Below are 22,045 nucleotides of genomic sequence, written 5' to 3'. Positions count from 1 at the left end.
CCAAGGTAGGACAAGTAGTGAAGTTTGTTGGTATATAGTAAGGACATTACCTGGTACTTTATCTCTAGCCAACTTGAGAAAGTTACCTGACTGGGTTTATTTACGGTATGAGTATTGGCAAGCAGATCTTCTAAGGAAATGAATAATGTAGATGCTGTGCTTCTGTGCAGCCTTGACGAGCCTCCAGGAGAGGATCCTGTGCTCTGCAGCCACTGAAATGGCCTATCAACATCTTTTAACCAGACCGTCGTGGTCTGGCTTGTGTTTCCTCTCTGCAGCATTGCAACCTCTGCACTACTGACAGTAACCTGCCAGCTGTTTCCATTCATCACCTGCGCCCTGGGTCTGAACCCCCCACAGGGCCTGTGATTATGTTCCCATCTAGTTCATCACTAACCACCCCTGTCTGCCCCTGCTCTTCAGTTGGGACACTTTTTGTTAAAACGGATTGCACACCATGACAGATTTTCCCATTAATCCTAATCAATCTCTCTCTCTCTCGCTCTCTCTCTCTCTCTCGGCAGTGTGAGCTGTATTCAGGTGGAGGACCAAACAGAAGTGTGTTTATTTACTTACTTTATTAAGACTTCTCCTTTGATCTACGACAATCAGCTCCAGAATTATTTCACATTATACTTCTGGGTCGAAAAAAAAAACTCTGGTGTTTTCCGAATTATTATGACATATTACATATTTGTGTCAGTTATGACATCACAAGACAGAAGAGAGGCTCCTAGATATCTGCCTATCGTAACATCAGAAGACCGAAAGGAATACATGACCTCATAAGACAGAAATCAAATCCACCTTGTGTGACATCACTGCAGTAATGAAATCTGCAATAAACTGCTACTGTGGATATCACATGATAAAATGGGACGGTGACACGTTTATAAAGTCTGCTGTTGACATATAAGCAGCTGCAAAGTGTGCAATGAATATTAATCAGGTGTTTAATTGTTTATGTAATAGCAACAGCAGTGAAACTGTTATAGAAATAGATCCATTTTTTAAGACTTGTGACTAAACAAGCTTTAGCTACTAATCCTGGGTGTGATTTCGCCTTCTGTCATAATATTATTTCCCATTTTTTTCCAGCCGGGTCTTGATTATGATATAACAACCAACCGTCATACGGGGTTAATGGCAATTAGTGCTTGGTTTTAGCTTGTTTAGAACAATAAATGCGTATCTCTGTTACAGATATCTCTAGGCCTATTAGGTTAAGGATATGTCTGATTAGGTTATAGTGCTTATCATTTGAAATATAATCTGGAACAAATGCTAGTTTCTGTTGCAGTGCAGTGAAATATTCCACAGTTTTGGCCACAGGTGTGTAACGCAGTTTCACGCTCTCACCTGATTTGTCCATCTATCTCCCTCTTTCCTTTTCTTTCCGATGATCTCGTCCCCTTCCTTCCTGTCCCTCTTATCTGTGCTCCGCTCCTGCTGCGTCTGTGTAATGTGAGATAAGTCAGACGCTAACTATCGCTTTCTTTGGGAAAGGGCCCTTCATCCTGCGGCTTTAACCCCCTGCGCTGCGAACCCTTTCGGTTAGTTTCATATTATGGCCGCGGACAGAAAACAAGAGCTACTAACAGCTGGTTTTAGCAGAAGATCATATTTTACACGCCATTGTGCTGACATATCGAGCCTAGATGTCTAATCAGCTGAATCGCAGTAGGAATCTATTGTACCTTGAAGAATTTGATGGGGATCCATGTTTTTGAGTCATCTGTTTGTTTCAAGTAGTTGACAGGTTTATGCCGATGGGGTTTAGATTGAATTAATGAATGACTTAATCTTTTCCCATAACTAAAGGTTCCCAAATGATTTGTTTATATTTGTTAGTTTATATCTATTTTGGGGGATCATTAGTTGCATTAAAATGAGAGTCAGTGAGAACTTTCCACAATTAATTGGGATTCTGGGCCTGCATTAGGACATGTGACCAAGAAATTCAGTCTTAAGGAAACATTTTCATCTGAAGAATCCATGAAATGTGTTCCAGGTGTCACTCCCTAATTCAGGGTTTCCCAACCCGGTCTTCAGGGACCCCCCAGACGGTCCACATTTTTGCTTCCTTCCAGCTCCCTGTCAGACAGGGACTCTCTGGCGCCTCCTGAGTACCGGGTTGGGAAACACGGCCCTAATTAATACATGCTTTGAATGGTTTCTGTAGGCCTATGTCCTGCCCCGTCCTCACACACACCCGGCGTATTAAGCAAACGGACACCATACCCCCTTCTCTCCACTCCTGTGTTGTTCTGCAGGTTTTCATCTGGATCCACATTAGTTCAGCACTAAAGAGGCGTTTTACACTCGTCAGCACGCTTGTCCATTCTCACTGTAGACGAGGACTTTGTAAATGCAGGATCAGCCGGTGTTTAAGACTGACCTTTAAGAGTCAGATTCTCAGGTCTCTCCCTCGTATCTCACGGTTTCTCGCCTGCTGGCTTCTGTTACATTTTGGTGGTTTTTTTTCTGTGTGTGTGTATTTTGTTTTGAAAGACTTGCTGGTCTGTCACTGATCATCCACCTCGTAATGAATCTGGCTAAGGAGGTGACAGGATGTTGGATAACGAAGAGAGGGCTTTCAAATAAAATATGGCTGGTTCCCTTCCCCCAGGGGGTGCTGTTGTACCACTCGGATCCTCTCAAGGGCTGGAATAAAATCCAGAATTGCCTTTGTAAAATTTACCCCGCTTTTGAAATGCAAACTGCATTTTCTCCTTTGAATAAACCTACCGCTAACCAAAAAATATATTAATTAGTTGTCCTAATCAAGAAGAATCGATTTATGGGATACAAATTAGTTGTAAGTGGTGCTGATTTGAAGATGTGGGGTAAAGCAATGGTTGCCATGCCATGTGCACTCACGTGGGACTCCGTTTCACTCCCTGCAGAAATACAGGTACCAGGATGAGGAGACCCCCCCTCTGGAGCACAGCCCTGCCCATCTAGTCCCGGGGAAGAGCAGCGAGCTGATGCACCTGAGCAACAAAAGCCTGGCCCCCATGGATGGTGTGCATGGATACGCACCACACACGCACCTCTCTCCCATAAAGGTACGAGCCTCATCTCAGCATGCAGTAGGTTTAGATGGGAGGCATGGACAGGCTTAATGACAGTGAGAGCGCCCCCCCCCTCTGCCCCACACCAGCCTGTTTACCCTCTTCTCCCATCACACATGTCAGCAGATCTTGTTGTAAACTTTATTTTTTGTTGTTTCATGTACAGATCAGTATTCCTCCATTTAGGATGTCAGTAGGCAGGAAGAGCCAATAAAATGCTAGACATGCTGTCACAGACACTAATCCTGCATGTGGAAGTCATCCTCACACACACGCACACACACACACACACACACACACACACACACACACACACACACACACACGAGTGCCTCACTTGGGTATTCTGAATTGCATGGCAATCAAAGGCTTTTCATGTCGTGGTCACATGATTTCTTGTCGCGTGCCTGGTAGGCCTAGTGATTTGTTATATAATGCAGAGTAGCATGTGCATCGCTAATCATTGAGTTTATTGTGCCCAGTTGTAAGGAGAGAGGACCGCCCCCTACAGGTCTGGCCTTGATGCTGTTAGCAGCTCTGCATTTCTGGAAGCTCATTGGTCTGTCCAAAGCAGCCGTGTCTTCTAGAATGTCCTTTGCAAATCAGTGCCAGCTTCTTATTCATCATTAATCAACCAAATAATTTAGCCCCTGCTCATGGTGTCTTGCGTGGTTAGGTTCATTTTTCTGCTGTTCAGTTTGCATCCGTGATTGAAGTGCCCTTCTAGCAGGCATATAAAACAGAAAACAGGACCAGTTATGCATCTCTTGTGCTATAATATAGAAATTTATGTTGGTGTTTTATTACGTTATATTTACAATTATAACCAGATTTTTTTGTACTTAATATAGCATAGAAATGCTGTGGTGAGAGGGTGCCCCCATGTGTCCATAGAGGGAACTATTATATTTCAGTACCAAGGACAGCTCACTGCATTAACCAGAAGCATTGCTGAATGCATTCGCTTACTAATCTTGTCCAGTTTCTGTTTATTCATTAATTTTGTTTAGACTGCCATAACTGCATTATTTGAGAACATTTACTGTTTCCCACCATAGTACTCAAATTGCAAAGGATCTTAACACAACTGTGTTTAATGTACACTATGACTGCGGTCAGATTAAAGCAGTAATTGTTTTAGAGGCAAACAGACCATCGCATACTGTAAAAATACTCACTCTGCCATGTAGAAATTGAATCGTTTGAAAGCATGGATCGGCTTCAATTCTTTCCGCTCCGGTAACTTTCCAAACGGACGGGAATGAAAGCGGGACGAAGTTTAGTCTGATCTGCCGCTGCTGGTGAAAATTTGCGTGAACACACGGTCATCTGCCCTGCCAACTCGTATACAGGAAGGCAGAAAATGTGCTGAAATATTGTGCCAGCTCAGAGCAGTGCTGGGGGGGGTGAGTTGGCAAGGGTCACACCCCCGCGGTGCAGGGTTGTCATGGTTAGCTAAAGCTAAAACTAAAGGAAAATATATTTGTAAACCTAAATAAATTAAGATACAAAAAATTAAATGAAAAACTACAACTAAATGAAACCTATAAATGTTGCGTCAGACACTGAAAAAATATTAAAAGAAATGTCATTAAATTTTACGAACATTTAATACTATGAATGCAATGAAATACTATGAAATTGGATTTAAAAGAATTGAAAATAATATAAAAAATAAATGTAAAAATTAACCCTATAAGAACAGTGTGTTGGAGACTTGTACCTTCGTTCCTCTTCTCTCAGTCCGCCTCTGTTCAGTCCCTTTTACTGATTCTGTCATCCTCTTGATTTCTGCTGGGCGGAGTCTGGATCTATCACTATTTCTGCCTGTTAGTGCCTCACACCTTCGTCTGTCTCTCTCTGCGTCCATTTTTAATGTGCTCACCTGGAGCTCTGTCTTACTCAGCCTGCTGTCCTGCCCTCCATTGCTCGCTGTGATGCCTCTGTCCTGCCGTCGCCGGTGACGTCACCCTTTGAGTCAGTGCTCTTTAACCCCATGTAAACATCATCTCTGTCTTGTAAGCCGAGGCCCTCCGTGTTCCTTCTTTCTCATCAGTTTTTTTTACTTCCCTGAGATTTTGGTCCTTTCTGTCTTTTTTATAAAATCTCAAGCTCCGAACACGCTTTCCCCTCATACAGTGGCCTATCTCTCCAGTCCCCTCCCCCTCTGTACAGGACCCATCCTTCCAGTGCAGTAAAGTATCCCCCCTCTTGTATAGTAACACATGCCTCCAGTACGCTGACCCATCATTCCAGTGCTGTAAAGTAACCCCCCCCTGGTATAGTGACCCATCCCTCCAGTACAGTGACCCCCCCCCCTCCCCCCCATACAGTGACCCATCCCTCCAGTGCAGTAACACCCTCCTGGAAACAGTGGTGCATCCTTTCATTACAGTGACACCCACCCCCCCATACAGTGACCCATTGCTCCGGTGCAGTGACCCCCCCCCCTCCCCCTCCTGTGATTCCTTGCAGCCAGTGTTGCTGTCGACCGGCCACACCCCTGTCTACACCTCCGCTGCATCCACTCTGGTAAGCTGCATGCTCGCTGCCGTCAGCGTCCTCACCCCCCGGCGGATTCCCCATTTTGCTTGCTTTCGTGGTGACCTTCATCGGCAGTCCATCATGGCCGCCCACACCCCCTAGCCAGCCGTAGCCTTCCTTCCCATCAGTGTTTTTCCCTCCATTTTCGGGAATCGCTGTCATCAGTCATACATAATTGCTGATTGTATCAGCAGCATCCTGCTGATATTACCTTTGTGCACATTGTCGGTTTACCGCTGAGACTCCCTTTGTAAATTTGCCTCATTCTCTTTCTGCTCAGCTGTGCCTCGACATTATTACATGCTCAGGATTTCATTCGACCATCTTCTGCGATCTGTGCTGTGTTCTGTTTTCAGTAATTCCTTCAGCCACACCGTGACGTGAAATCGCCGCTGGCAAGGAGCATTATGGGTACCTGTTTGCACTGTGCCCCGAGAATCAAGATTTTAACAGGAGCATTCTGTACATGCTAAGGAACAGTATTTGATATGCCTTTATTTTCATTTTAGTATGTATATATCTGCTTTTCTCCTAAGAAAATACAGGAAACATGCGTCTCATTTTATACATTAAAGCCAGAAAGAACAGAAACGTAAGTATGGCTAAATATAAGACATGAACTGTGCACTTGTGCTTCTTAACATGTTGTCACTCTGCAGTGGGCAGAGTCACTGGTTGCTATCAGGAAAACAGAGACGGTTGTTGAATGTCAGTTAGCTAGTATGTGCAATGATGCCTTCTGCTTGATTAATTAAGCGTAATGACTATTAATGTAAACCTGACGTGCTACTCTTCTTTGGAAAACTATGCATGGAGTATGAAAAGCATACGATGAAGATGGATGGATGGATGATGGATGGATGATGGATGGCCTCGGAAAGATTTTTAGTTTACTATATTCAAGTAATTGCAGAAACTTGCCAGTAGGTGTCAGTGTTACATCAGAATGCCTTCCTGCATTGTGGGGAAAACAAGCTAGGTGATGTAGCGACCATTTACGCCCATAGAGGAAGCTCTGGACTCAGGGAGTAAATCATGTGTTGTATTGCTAGTCTAGTGGCTTTGTTTTGGTTGTTCTGTTAAGGTCTATTACAGAGGAAGATGTAGAGAAATCAGTCGTAGGAATCAATTGAAATCTAGATATATAATTATTTCCTCTCAAACATATTTGAGGTTTTCTTCCTTATGTGCAACTAAAATGTATCTTATTGAGAGAGTCTATCATTGCCTGACCTTCAGTGGTGCCTTTGGATCTTCAAAAAGTTGCCTATGGGAGAAGAGTTTAGTTTTATGTGCTTATATAAATAAGCCGACCAAAGGCCAACCAAATACTTCCCCTGGGTTTAATTTCCATAGCTATTAAAGGATTATAGTTCCGGAATCCTCTAGCTGACTGTTGGATGTGAAATAACAGTTACATTAAGCAAACAACAGAACACAGAATCCTAACAATGTGGATTCATTAGGGAGCTGGGTGCAACAGAGGTATAAATGTAATGTACCAGTTTCCTTCCAGATGTCTAATGTGTTTGCCTCCATTATGGGGCAACACTGCTTAATTTTAATTTTCTTGCTTGGTTAGGACTGCAGTTCATGTACTGGATGCTGAACTGGAAGGGGGTACAGATGGGGGCTACTTTTAAATGGGATACATGGCCTTTTACGACCAGCTTTCACAAATCAGTATACCAGGTGTATATATGCCACCTATACCAGCATGTACTCCCCATACCGTGTATTACATTAACCTCCCCCTCCCCCCCCCCCCCCGTGCTGTGCTCCTCTCAGCCCTCACCGTTGAGTCACTCAGTTTAATTATAATTATACTGTATTGTGTCAAATGAACTGAGCTCTGCTACTGATAAGTGTGCAGTACAGAATCCTATGCAAGAATTCAATTACCGTTCAGTCCTGCTCCCTAAGGCTCCGCCTCACACCCCCCTCCCCTTTCCCCCCCTAGTTGCTTTATACTTCTCCTTCCTTCTCCCCCCCCCCCCCCACCTTCCCCATGAGTTCCCTGTCCATCTGTCCCCAGGTCTCTCTCCTGCCCTCTACAGTCCTTCACCCTGTTTGACGTTGCTTTGAATCTCTTAATCTTTAGCCATGGGTGACACTGTAGAGGCCAGGCTTTGGTTTTCACTGTGTTGGGGGTGCATCCCAGCGGCAGGTCGAGGAAGGCGGTGGGGAAGAAGGGAGAACCTGTGTGAGGATGGAGGTGGAGTAGAGAGGCAATGGAAAGGGAGGAAGGGGAGGAAGTGGACCACAATGCAGAACTCAGAAGAAGATCCATATGATTATTAAGCAAGTTAAATGACATGGTTGTACACAGTACAATAGTCGTACACAGCATTAGTATTACAATTAAACAATACCTAACATATGCAGTCTCAATTCTAACAGTCGTTCAATTTTCCGTATTTGTTCTTCTGTGTTTGTTTGCCTGTTTGATTTTTCTACATCGCTGGCATAGTATTCAGCTCCTACCAATAAAACATCTTTGAGTTGAGTTGATGGAGATTCGGAGAGAGAGAATGAGACACGGATAGATAGAGGTGGAGAGAAAAGAGGACAGGTAGCCAGATAGAGGCAGTAATGGAAAGGCCAAGAGATGAAGAAGACAGAGTGAGCGAGGCAGTGGAGACGGAAAGGTGTGTCAAAGAGACTGAGGGACAGAGGAAGAAAAAACCAGATTAGAATTGAGACGATTCTGTACACATGCGCTCTCCCACCCCAAAGTAGTTGCAGTACTGATTTACCGGTATTGCTACTGTGGTTCTGTGTGATTTCACTCTGAACTGGAAGTAGGACCTCTAGGTTCTGTTAAGGCTGAGCATCGGGTTTCACTCATGGTTCCTTCTCATTGCCGTGTGAGCTCATGGCTCAGCAATAGGCTTGGTTCTCTTGTCCGCTCTGTTTCTGTGTTTACGGGCGAATTTTACCAATTAGCATTTTGTCTCCATGTCTTTTTGTCTCCATTTTGTCTCTGGTTGCTGGCATCTCGTTTCCGGGCTTTTGGTCAGCTCTTGGGAAGGAGTACTTCGTCTAATTAGACTTATAATGTTGTTTGGGTGTTTCTGGGGTTATATCATCCCATTTTCTGGTTCCTGGGCTCGGCCGTTGTGGGTGTGTGGATCCGGTTTGGGGTGTGCCTTGTTTTCTACTTTATTGTTGAAGGAAGTAAAAGTCATTGAAATAACTAGTAACAGTACTAGCCAGTATCTAACTAGCTCAGCTTGCAAATTGCCAGCCAGACTAAACCAAATTATGAACCAAAAGTTTAAAATATCGCCTGACACTTTGAAACTGAAACGAGGCCTTAAACAGGAGAACAGTCTGGAAGAGCGTCACTGTCAGAGCAGCGAGCAGGGAATGATCCAGACGCAGCAGAGGCCTGATGGGCACAGGCTCTCTACGGAACAAGCCCAGGACCGGCAGGCCAGAATCTGGCTAAGTCCAGCTGGGCAGAGAGGACCGAGACAGTGCAGATGCAGGGCAACTTTCTGATATGGGGGTAAAAAGATACTCCCAGACAAGGAACTTCACTGGAACCAGCATGTCCCTCCGATCTCTCATGTCAGTGAAATGTCTAAGCCAGGGACACCAGTCATAACTGTAGGAGAAGGACACATTGCTGGCATCTGTCTACCTGTCAGAAGCTGGAGGGGGCAGTGGACAGTAATAACAGGCACACAGACAGCCGAGCTATATGCCAATTTCTTTACTTTATGTAAGACTGTGTCTGTTACTTCACTTTTACACCTTAACTTTTCTGATTTCTTTTTAATCATATCGATATGCATGGTTTTTCCTTATACATTCATGTGAATGATTTGGCCCATGTTTTTAATGCCAATAAAGCTTGCTGCATTTGAATTTTGAGGCAGAGTTGAAAAGCCGGCGAAAGACGAGCAGAAAAAGACGTGGGGAGGCAGAGGAGTATTAATCACTGAAATGAGAGCCAGGCCAAGCCTGCACTGTGTTATGTAACTGCACTCTTGTGTCAGGGCGATCGTGCACTGTACTGGGCCATATGTGCGAGATCACTTGGAAAATCAGGGATTATGTACCAAATCTGTGTGTAAGGGTGTGTTCTACGGGGTCTCCTATCATGCTGAGGGCAGTTTGTAGTTTTTACATAGTTGTTCAAATCAGCACTTGGGTGAAAAATAATCATTTTCAGTGATGTGTGTGAGTTAAAGGCTGGTGCAGCTTTTGATGGGGGCTGGGAATGTCTGAATAACACAAACAGAACATGGTCATTGTAGGACTAGTTGAGAGAGATCTACTTGTCATTCTTACAAGGGTGTACATTTGGGTATGGACACTAGGGACATGTCCATACCTATATTGCGGGAATACCGTGTGTGTGTGTGTGTGTGTGTGTGTGTGTGTGTGTGATTTGCTGATTTCGTCCCTACCAATGCTGAAACTAAACCAACACCCTTGCATTCATAGGTGCCAAGGACTTTGAAAAACTGCTTCTCATAATGGAGAAAAATAACTCTTGTACATGCAGGTGAATCTATGCATCATTTATCTAAATATCCACATATGCTGATTTATTTTTTTTTTTATGGGAGGGGGCAGTTAATAGGAGTGAAGTAGCATTTTCACCCCGATCGGACGCTTTCCGCACCGAGCCTTCTGGTGAAGTGCCGGGGGGCACGCGCGCGCGCCCTCGCGGACCATTTAGGTGCAAGACGCAAACGCGATTTTCACCCATGGCCAAATTTTTAAATTCCTGGCGGCGCCACGTCCACCTTGCGGCGGCATCCCGGCTTGCATGTGAATTAGGAGTAGGAGACGCTGCTCTTGCGACGGATTTGTTTGACTGCGTACTGATACATTACGCAGGAGTGTTTTTGTGTGCGTCCTAACCCAATGGCACCGACGTGAAGGTCATTTCAGTGATGGAGCCCACTAGTAATCACAGTAGCTAATAAGGCAATAAACCATGTTCTTGTTGCAATGCAGTCGTATATTACATCCAAGCATTATATCAGAGTTCTCAGGCTCCTGACACGTTTTACGCTCTTGGCGGCAAGTAGTATTACAAAATAAGGTGGATGGGAGTGGATCCTGGTCTTGAGCCCCTATATCTGAACCGGTTCCACGTACCCCGCCCACCTACGCCCACATCCCCCTTAATTGAAGATCGCTAGTAACAGCCCGACTGCTTCCCTGTCCTCCCCATCTGTGAGTGTCAAAACCTATTACTTTCAGTGATGTGTGTAAACGCAGTTTACACCTGGCACAGTCAAGCAGAGAGATAAAGTGTGTTTGTGTGTGTGTGTGTGTGTGTGTGTGTGAGAGAGAGAGAGAGAGAGAGAGAGAGAGAGAGGGAGGGAGGGGGTGAGGGAGAGAGAGCGTGCGAACAATATCGAGTGTGAGGAGCGAACCTAACTGGCGGATAGAAAACAGCTCGAAAGAGCGTCTCAGAAGAGGAAGAGAATAGGAGCATCATCGCTGTTTACAGCGGATCACCCATATGGGGCTCATTACTTAGTGATGGAAGAAAATTGGGAAGCCAGATATCAGACGCGCACTTAAACCACAAAGAGAGAGGAAATTAGAGAAGATAAAAGAACGATTTTGCTGCTTTTTGCTCAACCTTCTCGACAGGGAGGCAAGAAAAAATATCGGGAGACGTCCGCTTCTCCCCAGGAAGACCTGTTATTTAAGGTAGAATATCAGAGTGTTGTTATTACCTATAACCTTATATCAGTAGGTTTGTGTAGTGTATTTTAGTAGGAATGCGTTGGTTTTACTTTGCCTTGCGATGTTAGATCCTCTCCGGTCCATAACCGCTTCGGGCTTTCCTGGCGTTACGTATGGTGTTATATATTGGCTTTTTCTGGCGTCATGCCTTTAAACAAAAAGAAAAAAAAACCTTAAACGAAATGCTCACCTACGTATGTGCCCAACTTTTTGCCGTTTTAAGGTTTTCAGTATTTATTTTGCCATTTTTGGATATATGGAAAATATTTAGGCTGGAAGTCCATAGAATGTGCTTAACTGAAGCAACTTCTGTAGCATATGGTTACGTTACGATGCATTTCTTTACACAGGATTTAATTATTAGTTAACGGGTTTCAAGCGCCAGTAGTCGACCAGCATACTTATGTTGAAATGTTGTGTGTTATTCCTCTTTTTGTCACATTTTTAAACGGAGACGCCCCCGTCAGCGCCCACACCGCCCTCTCCTCTCACGATCCCGCCGGTATTTCTTACGAGGTGCGCCGCGCCGAGCCGTGCGAGCTCACCGGCTACTCCAGGATGTTCGTGTCCGTGTGGTATGCCAAGAAAATGGGCCGGCGCTTCATCAGCAACGTCCGGAAAGCCAAGAAGCAGCGACAGCGGGCAATGGTATGGCGCTGGTCCGAAGCGGTGACTGTTACATGTGCCTGTCCACGTTGATGGGGGACTGGATGTACCTTTGTGTATATATGTGTATGCACCGGAAATCACCAGCTGCAGGTCTGTCAGCTGGATTTCTAACATCACTTACATAATAATACTACTGGATCATATAGCACAATACGGATATGCGTGATTACTTCGGTCTGCGTTAGATGTACGTTATATGTACGTTATATGTAATATAATTGAATTACTCATATTTAAGATAACTCATGATTGATTCGTGTTCGATGTCATTTTTGATAAAGCAAGAACTCCGTAAAAAACAGATGGCCAAGTGAGACAACTCGGATCAGTTACGCGTAAATCAGATCCATCCCACTCACTCAGCTACCGTGCTGCCCCAAGCGATTTGTATCGACCGACTAAATAAAACATGCGTTTTTAAGCGCCTATTACGCGTCGCCTTAGCGTCGGTTAATTTATCGCTTAATGTGCATCTGAGCTGACGTTTGTTTCGGCGTCTCCGCGAGCGTGTTAACGAGAAGGGGGGAGATGTGTGCGCGCGTGCTGATCCGCGTGTATATATATGCGTGCCGATGTGTGCGCGCGTGCTGATCCATGCGTGTGGATATCTGCGTTGTCTCGCGTGTATGCGCGCGAGCATCTGTCCGCGTGTGTATGGCTTGCCTGCCTGTGCGTCCATGTGGTTTTTTCCTAGCGTTGTCTGTGTCTATTCAGAGCCACCGAGCGGCTTAAAATCAGCGGAAAATTAATGCTAGTGGTTCAGTGTGTGAATGTGAGCTGCGTCTGTCTCAGTCTGGCTTATTTTGGCTTGTTTATGGTACAGAGCGATTAGCTTCGTAGCCATGTGTTTTGTCGGGGTACTGAAGTTTAAGTGTGTCTCTGTGGTTCACGGTGACATTTAGCTGCGTGCTATGAATATGTACATATGTGTCGCTCGTTTGTACGCGCGTGCGTGCGCGAGGAGCGGAAGGGCTGGTGCTATACACATAGGTGTATCAGGGGTGCACACTGCTTCGTGGTGCCGTGTTGGTGGGAGCAGCGCTGTGTGTGTGGGAGGTAAGTCAGTAAAAATGGGTTTGTGTCCTCTTGCAGCAGCATCTCTGGGTTACTCGTGTTTTTGTTCGTCTAAGGGTGTATTCCTGTGTGTCTAAGGGTCTGAGTCTTCAATAAATCGATTTCTTGATTGATTGGGCGAATTGAGTGTTTCTCAGCGAACATTGTAGTGTATCTATGGCACTCGGTGTACATAATTTTGTAGCAGTGTGGCTGAGTGCATGTAACAGCATGACTGGGAGTTTGAAAGTATAGACGGCAGAGTGCGTTTGACAAAGCAGCTGCGAGCTGAGGAGTGCATAAAACTCCACAGCGGTGCCTTTATAAGCGTTTATTACTACGTGGCAGCTTTCGCAGGCCTGCTCTCTCATTCTCACCCCGCTCTGCGCTTGACAGATTTATGAAAGCGGCTTTCAGACGAGCTCCGCGTGAAGTGTTTTGTCCCTCTGCAGGAGAGTTATCCGGGCGCGTTTAAATGTCACTCATAAGCCGTTGTGTTTTTAAATCGCCACTGCATTAAAAACAAGAAATCCAATTTAGTTAGCATTTAGCAGCCATTCAAAAAAAAAAAAAAATCGAATTTATCAGATGTGGAGAGCTGACTTTGACGTTTAACCGCGTTCTGAACATCCATAAGGTATTTATCAGGTGGGTGTGTCTGATTTCCCATCTGGGGACACTATTGCCACTAGCTGCCGACCGTACTCTGCTATCCATGTTTAAGCTGATGCCGATAATGATCAGCTGAATCAGAGGGATATCTAGCCCTCACATTTAGGTGTGGATGGCTTAGGTGTGAATGGTAAGAATTCCAGTGATGTAGAAACCTGCTATGCATAGCCAGTTATGATTGACCAGTTACACTCTTAGCATCTACAAGGTGTTTGCTGACATTTTGAAAATCGCGGCTAAGCAACTGTACAGAGATCCGATTAGGCCATTTTCATCTAGGGTTAGGATTCTTCCTGATATTTGTACATGATAAAGTAGTGGTTCAGTTATGAGGAAACAAAATTAACATGTTTCAGTGTAACCTAACATTGGAGGAGCAGTATGGAAGATGGATGGATGGATCAGTTGCTCATAGCTGGCAGTTTTATTATGGGAAAACCAAGCAGAGCTTTGGCGAATGACCTTTTCTCTGGAGCAACTTGTATACAGTAGGAAGCTGTCTGATTGGCACGAGCCCGATGCATCGTGTGTTGCAAAAACGTTGGACGTTCAGCATCCGAGGTAATGCCAACATTTGGCATTCTGGAAATGCCACATTCAAGGCCAAATGATGAGACTATGGCTGAACCCTGCACCATCTTCAAAAACGGCAGCAGAAGAAGGTTCATCCACGCAGCATTGCTGATTTGCCAATGTTCCTCATACACCTCAAGAGTAAATGAACAAAAGCACCCTTTTAGAATAAAAAAAAAAAATGCTTATTCAACGCTTGGCCGCCAGCGGGAGAGACCCCTCCCTCGCTCGTTCAAGCCGTAGTCATTTGCATCTTAAGTGTGGGGCTTGGAGGAATAAACAAGGGAGGGGTTGTAGAACATCCGGTGATGCGTTTCCTTTATGCTCAAGTGAGCGAAAAATCTCGCAGAGCTGCACCTCACCAACATCCCAAAGAACCCCAATATATACAATGTTTTTGTATCAGTAAATGAACTGGCGTTTGACACTGGGATTGCCGTGCCACCATTGTGGCCTCAAACACTGTAAAAGCCAGCTGCCCCCCTGTCGAATTTGCCGGTACTCTGCTAAATATGCCTCTTGCTTGTCTGGCTGTGCGAGTATGTTCCCTTTGATGGACTTTGATGGACCTTCTGGTTATTCTCGCTTTGGGCCGTGTACTTCCTGGGGTACGCCCCCGGCTCACCGTGACCCTCTTCCAGAAATGCAGCTCTGGTAGACGGATGGATGCACGTCGCATAAAACACACGAGAAGCTAAAAACGACGAGAGGCCTTTATGAATTGTTGTGAAGTAACGCAGGAGTGGTTAGGCAGGACACGGGAATCATGCGGACGGGGCGGAGGGAGGGGGTTACAAACTGCTTTTGGGGTTAAATTGTCTGCACCGGGAAGGTCAGAAGCTCAGCATTGAGAAAAGCAAAATGCACTTTTTGGGAGGAAGCCGCTTTAGCTGATTTAAGTCGGCCACCCTCACGCTGTGGTCAGCCACGCTTTGCTGCGTCTCTTAATGTTTATTCTACTGTCGTCGCCCCCCCCCACCCCACCCCACACTGAGGGACTCCTTTTTTGCCGTGAGCTGAAGGTAAATGGATGGAAGAAGCTGGCCACAGCTTTTTGGGTTGCCTTACGGAACTAAATTTTGCTCCTATGGTCCATCCCGCATCACCGCTGCTGACCTCTCACCCCCTCCTCCTCTCCCTCCTGCTGGCCCTTATTTTTGTGACAAAGCGTTTCCATTCTCTGTGGAGTTGGAGTGCAGGGTCCTCTGTCAGACCAAGGCACTGCCCCTCTCTCCTTCTCAGTATCCCGTTTCCTGAAGCTTCCGACGGTTCGAATCAGTTGTGCGATATTTGCATACAGGTACAACGTAGCAGCATTGATTTCCTGTGGTGCACACGAAATAAAGGTCATGACATAGACCACTCATTCATTGTTGGTATAAAAGCAGGATATTATAAAATATGATTGTCATGTATCATTGTGGAAACGTACGGTACTGTGTGTTCAGTGACAAAATGTTAGGTCTCGCTCACCTGTCTCCCTCCCCCCTTCCTGATCCCAACGGCACAAGGAACTTTCATAAATCCGCTTTATTTCTTACCGCTGCGCAATTTTCCATGTGATAAGCTTCTAGCTGGAGTGTTCGCTGCAAAATCGTCCCAGCACTTTTCGTCCGCCATGTAATGAAATACAAATCATTTGAGGATGATAAAAATGTTTACTTCAGCATGTCAAAAAGGAGTGATGCATAAGGGTAACGTGAGTGATTTCTTATACATCAGGAGTTAAGAATGTGTATGATGTTCTCCGCTTGTATGCTCTTTTTCTACGCTAAATAATGGGTTTCTTTCCCATCAAAAACACACACAAGGAATGTAAGTGTGAAAAAGAGATCAGCAGAATATTTAATAATCTTTCGGTTGTCTTCATCCATTTTTGTTAGTATGAATTAAAGTGTTCTCTACCAAACAAGGTGGTTTGGCTCCGGTTTAATTAAGTCATGTAAATGACGAATAACAAACTGTGAATACATTCCCAGTTGCACCTTTTAGAGACGACGTGTTGAAGGAATCAGATAAAAGATTGAAACGTTGTCAGCATGGCTGGCGGTCAAATTAATGTAGTAAAAATTTGGCTGGACATCGGAAAATGACTAGTGGATTATCCTTCGCAGGACTTTCTGCATCTAAGGATTTCTCAAAGGAAAATCGCTGATTAATTCTGTCATGAATAATCTAATGGACTCTGCCTAAAGGCATAGCCAGTGTTAAACTGAATATGTGCCAGTTTAGGAGGTGTGATGGTCCTTCTGTGGTGGACCAATTAAATAGTTATGTAAGATTTCAATTTTTAATTTTTTTTGGTCACATATAGTTTTTCACGTAACATTTTATTTCTGGAGATGGGGAAATAGAAGATGGTTTGCTTTGAAACTTTTTCAGTCTGTAGAAGGAAGAAATTGTTTTTTTCTTTTTACCTTGAAGTAAATGTCATTCGGGTTTGGGTGAGTTTATGAGACAACGATTCAGTGGAAGGGAAAATACTGCAAAAAATGCTCTCGTTTACAGGCTGCCAGCGTAGCTTTTAAGGTGAAGGTGCTGCAGCGGTTTAGAAGGTGAAGGTGAAGGTCTCGTTATCGCAGCGGAGGTATTCTTCTGGTTTAGCGGTTTCCATGGAGGGCAGATGTCTGTTTCACCTGGGCACTGGCATGCGATGAGTGAGTAGGCTTCTTTGCTCTAGCCTGTTCAGCCTTGTTGGTACCATTAGCATCACATAAATTGGTTGATAAATGGCGTCATGGTCAGACAAAAACTTTCTGGACTCTTTGAGTGACAGAGATGAAGGAAGCAGGGTGAGTGAGTGAAAGAAGGAAACTGCCAGAGGAGAGGAGACCCACGGCTTGGCTGCTGATGAGAGGCAGCGGGAGGGTGATGCTGCACTTGTTTAGTGCAACAAAAGCCTGTTTGAAGTGGGAATGGAAGCTGGAACAGCTGCGAAGAGCCGTGCTGATGGTGCCTTCAAAGCTGCTGAGCAGGTTAGGGTTTGGAGAGCCGGGGTGGGGGGTTGCTGAACATGGGCATTTAGGATGGAGCGGATGAGAGAGCAGCAGAGCAACTGACGGGCGCTAAACCAGTGACCAGAAGGACTAGCTGACAGGCTCAATCTCCAGCTGAAGTTTGGACCCGGACGGTGGCTCCTAGCCTGGCTGTTCCAAAAACCGATGGGCTGGATGAATGGACATCAGCTTAGATACATGAGCTGCACGAATAAATTTAGCAAAAATAATAAGCGAAGTGGCGATTCGTCTCAGCATGCTTAACAGACATGCTGAGCGCCCCACACTCCCCTGTCAGGATCTTCTCCTGTCCATCTCCTACTTTACCGATGTCTGTGTTTGCGAGCGCATTGCAGTCAGCAGAATTTCAGGCTGCTCCAGACTGCCTGGAAATGTACAAACCGGAGGCAGTGTTACGATGTCTGAACAGACACGCACTTCAGAAGCCATGTGATCTTTATTTTTGGACCGGGTCTGAGAATTTTTGCGTTTGCAAAAAAAAAAAAAAAAAGTTTTGGCTCCTGTTGGATGACATGGTGGCTCAGCACGTGACTGTAACCTCTCACTTGCGAAATTGGGGCTCTGCATGCGCCCCCGGTTCTGTGCGGTTGGCGTTTGCGTGTCCTTCTAATGCTTATGGGAGTTTCTCTGTGTATTCCAGTTTCAGCCCAGATACAAGCGGTTCATGGATTTGGCATCTCTATGTTGGCCTTAGTCGATGAGATTTGCGTTTGAGTGCGTGTCCTGCAATGGACTGGCATCCCATCCAGGGTATCCCCTGCCTTGTGCCCTCTGTTTCCTGGGATACATTCCAAGTCATTCACAATCCTGCAGCCTTTGGAGAAAATGGATGGGTAGAGTCACGTGTCTTCATCATTTGGGGCTTAAATACAGGCCGAAAGAATTCGTCTCACATATTTTCTAAGGCTTTTTTTGCTTTATTGGTTCAAGATGGCACAGGATGAAATGGACACTCATCTGTAGAGCAATTCTTGCTTGTTCTTCTGCACTAAGTTGTCCGTCAGGTGAGAAAACCAAAAAATAATTGAAAATTCTGCACATATTTGGGTCACGTGGGGCAATGGGTGCTTATGTTCACCAGAGGAACATCACGGCTCAGGCTGTGTTGCATAGTAGGTAACAGATAAATTTACAGGTAATATATTCTGATTGATCCTCCTTTACAGACAAATTCATTTGAATAGTAAACATTAATATATAACACAAATATTTTTTCTGCTTATGGCCTCAACGCTTTAGCAGAACTTATTAGGTTTGCTTTGACAGTTTGTATGTCTACATTATTAGGTGTAGCAGTTTTTAAGTCCTGCTTAAGTGAGTCTTTAGAGTTTATTACCCTATTTACTTTTGTTTTTCTTATTTGCATAAGAGCCTTTAGAGTTGGTTTGCATATACAGTCCCCCTGACCAGGATAAGGAGTCTCAGAATGGATGGAGTCTTTGCGGCATTAATTCTGTTTGCATTAATGGCCTTCACTTCTTCTTGCCCTTTGGACTACGACACGAGTGCCCAGCTGGGTTTGTGGTGGACTGGCAGGCAACTTCTGACCCGGATGCTGGTCCTTGAGCTCAGCTGCACTCACATGTCGGGGTGAACAGATTCCACCATGTGCGGGTTTGCTAAAGCATCTCTGACAACGGCCAAGCCCCCGGGATGGGGGGGGCCCTGCCAGGATTGACCAGACGGTTCACCGGGGGAAAGACAGCGCTGCCATGTGGGTTATCCTGGACTGGGATCCCTTTCTGCTGGGTGGTCATGAACTGGATCTGTTTGCCGGGGCCTGGACACTGCTGCTGCCACCACCACGTTCTGTAATAGTTTTGGAGGGATTCCTTCTTCAAGTGTTGTCTCATTTTCTTAGGTTTCCTGTTACGCTCCCTGCCCTATAGATTATTCTCCTCCTATATGCCCCCAACCTTGCAAGTTCTGCCCTCTAACACGCTTCCTGCCTTGTAGATTCTGCTCCTCTTATATGCTCCTTACCTTGCAAGTTCTGTCCCTAACAGATTCCCTGCCTTATAGATTCTGTTCCTTATATAAGCTCCTCACCCTCTAGTCTGTCTTCCTCCTATACCTTTTCTTGCTTAGTAGAGTGTTCCATCTATTTCCTTCCATCCCTGATGCAGCTGTTTCCATGCCTTTGCCTTATACTTTTGCAGTTATAATTAGGGGTCACACAGCAACTCCGTGGGCAGCACTGTTGTCTCACACCTTCATGGCCGGGAAGTTGCATTCTCCCTGCTTTGCATGAGTGTGCAGTTTGCATGTTCTCCACACATTTAGTTTGAACAGTCTGAACATGCAATTTTGTGTCTAAAAAGTGTCGATAGTGTCTGAATCCTGTGATGGATTGGGACTGCACCCTGTGGTGCCAGAGCAGGGGTGATTGTAAGATTGTGATTTTTTAACATGGAGGGTATAGGACAAGCCCTCGTTTATGTAATGTGGCCAGCCTTGTCTTCAAACAATGATGTGTTTTGAATTAGTAAGTGATCGGGGAGGGGCACCCTGGTGACCAGTAAGCTTTAAGTAGGAACCGGTGCTCCTGTGGCCCCCCATGTATGTCCCCCCTGTTCCAGGGATGGATTTCAGGCTCTTACTCTATCCAATTGGGTGAACCATTAAGTATTCCATGCCTGACATTTATTCTTTACATCTTTTATTTCATGTTTACTTTGTTCTTTCTACATTAAGGCCGAGTGATAGATGTCACATATTTTAATGGATTAAAGTTATTTTTCATACTGCAGCTTTGTGTGATGAACTGATTTATACCTCCTTACCATCAAACTGAGAAGTTTAATTGATTTTTTTTTGTGATCTTGGAAAAGGTGGCAGGTAAAGCCTCGTGTGAGAGGATCGCCTGCGTACAGTAAGATGTCTCGTCTCCTGCTCTGGGACTGTCTCCTGCTCTTTCCCTTTGATGATGGCAAATGGGGATTCGCTGTTAATTGGTCTGTAATTTGTGGAGATGGGAGAGATCTTTTCTGAGGATGGGGGACACTGTGATGAGCACGGGAGCAGAGGGATGGCCAAGTGGAGGAGGCGTGTGTGGTTCTGTCCCTAAACGTGCTCCTCAGTGTGCCCTGGTGTTGCTGTTATGCTGGGGGCCCAAAATGTGTCTTCTAACGCAAATGACACCAAAACCTGAAAAACAAAATAAAAGCGTTAAATCTTCTGTCCAGCTAGAATGCGGTCAAGGATCATTAATAGCATTATATCAGCCCCTGTGTGTATGTGTAGGCACACAGGGGTGTGACTGTGCTCTCCGCAGACTCCTTGAGGTGGCTGTTCTTGTGTTTATATTACTGCAAAAAAACTGCAGTCTCCCTGATGTGTGTGTGAAATGTGCAGGTCTTTCCCTGTTAGTCCTTGATGATGAATCCCCACCAAAACCACGTGTATTAATTCACAGCACAAGTTGTTTTCATACTTCGGCATAGAGTCTAGGCTTGTTTGTTCTGTGACGATTCTTAGAATCTTTCTTTGCTTAGTCATCTGTTGGTGTCAAGAGAATTTTAAATACCAAAAAAAAGTTCAAAGTGCTTTTTGTAGTGCCTGTAATTCCATGCAGGGTGTCCTGCTTTCTGCCAACTGCTTCCTGGAAAAAAGCTCCTGACTAATTGTGACCCTGTACTGGATTGTTGGTTGAAAAAGGATGAATGGAGTGTCTAAACATTAAAAAAAAACTTTGAGTCTTATCTAATTCTGGGCATCACATGGGTTGTCATTATCAGCCTTAAACTCAGGAATCTGTTGATGTTAACAATACAGTAGTCAGTTCAGGTTTAAAATTAATTCAGAACCTTCTAGTAAAAAGACCTGTCAGTGTGAACAATTGCGCTATGCATTATTTGGCGTGTTGTTTTGATGAGCTCACGGACGGGCATCTGCAGACTTCCTGGGAACGGGGCCCGTCTTCGGGCCTTTCCAAGTGGAAGCCACATGTCCGTCAGTGTGAGACGTCTGCGCGATTGTTCTAGGATGTTATCTCCCAGAAGCAGACAGATAGAGGCCCCTGTGGCGGAATAGGAACAATGGGAGCTGATGGGAAGGCGTTTGCTTTTGAGTAGAATGTTTTTTTTTTCCAGGAGCTGGTGAGGAGCTTGATGGACGTTTATGCTGGGGTGTGAGAGACCCGGGTGTGTGTGTGGGTGTCTGTAAGGACAGGGGAAAGCATGAGAGTGTGCATGTGTGTGTGTTAAGGACCAGCATGACATCTCTTCATGTTCCTGTAAGGACCTTAAGGAACAGCATGACATCTCTTCATGTTCCTGTAAAGACCTTCCAGGCTTATGCATTGTGAGAGGTAGGCTGAAAGCTGCTGGTAGACTACTGCCATTCTGGCTCTGCTACCTCAGAAGTGAGTCACATGACATTAGGGCCAGTGTGTGGCCCCCCATGGGGATCAGTAAAGTGTCATTATAATTGTTAATGTTGTTATGCCGACATGACAGTAATATGGCTGTAATATACACTTTTTCACTTAAGCATGCTAGCAGTCTCGCTGGTCCAGAGGTTCTGTCTACGCAGTGGAGCCAATCCCAGAACCATCTGTGCAGCCCGCAAATGGGCTCTTAGATTCAGGGTGACCCCGCCTGCTTGCTGATGGTTTTCTTGGCTGTAGCCGTGCTGCCCGGCCACTTGTTTTAACAGACAGCCTGAGATGGCTTCGGTGCCTGCAGTGCTGTGAGGCGGATCGCTCTGATCCTGGGTCCTCAGGAA

At 45.2% G+C, this 22,045-nt stretch overlaps 1 protein-coding gene across 7 annotated transcripts in view; it reads left to right on the top strand.

Moving 5' to 3' along the window:
* The window catches only part of LOC125750049 (disks large homolog 4-like), an 83,514-nt gene that overhangs the window by 35,307 nt on the left and 26,162 nt on the right, over positions 1-22,045 (top strand). For 5 of the 7 annotated variants that reach the window (XM_049027320.1, XM_049027321.1, XM_049027318.1 and 2 more), the window contains exons 2-3: positions 2,907-3,068; positions 5,550-5,606. In XM_049027320.1, the coding sequence (XP_048883277.1) occupies positions 2,907-3,068; positions 5,550-5,606 (219 nt within the window). Of the gene's footprint in view, positions 1-2,906; positions 3,069-5,549; positions 5,607-11,164; positions 11,301-11,790; positions 11,985-22,045 lie in introns of those variants that run through there. The other 2 variants (XM_049027323.1, XM_049027322.1) reach the window with 1 other exon arrangement.

The sequence above is a fragment of the Brienomyrus brachyistius genome, chromosome 10 (genome assembly GCF_023856365.1).
Source record: "Brienomyrus brachyistius isolate T26 chromosome 10, BBRACH_0.4, whole genome shotgun sequence".
Lineage (NCBI taxonomy): Eukaryota > Metazoa > Chordata > Actinopteri > Osteoglossiformes > Mormyridae > Brienomyrus > Brienomyrus brachyistius.
Note: the sequence above shows the minus strand (reverse complement) of the source record. Positions and strands in the feature narration are given on the sequence as shown.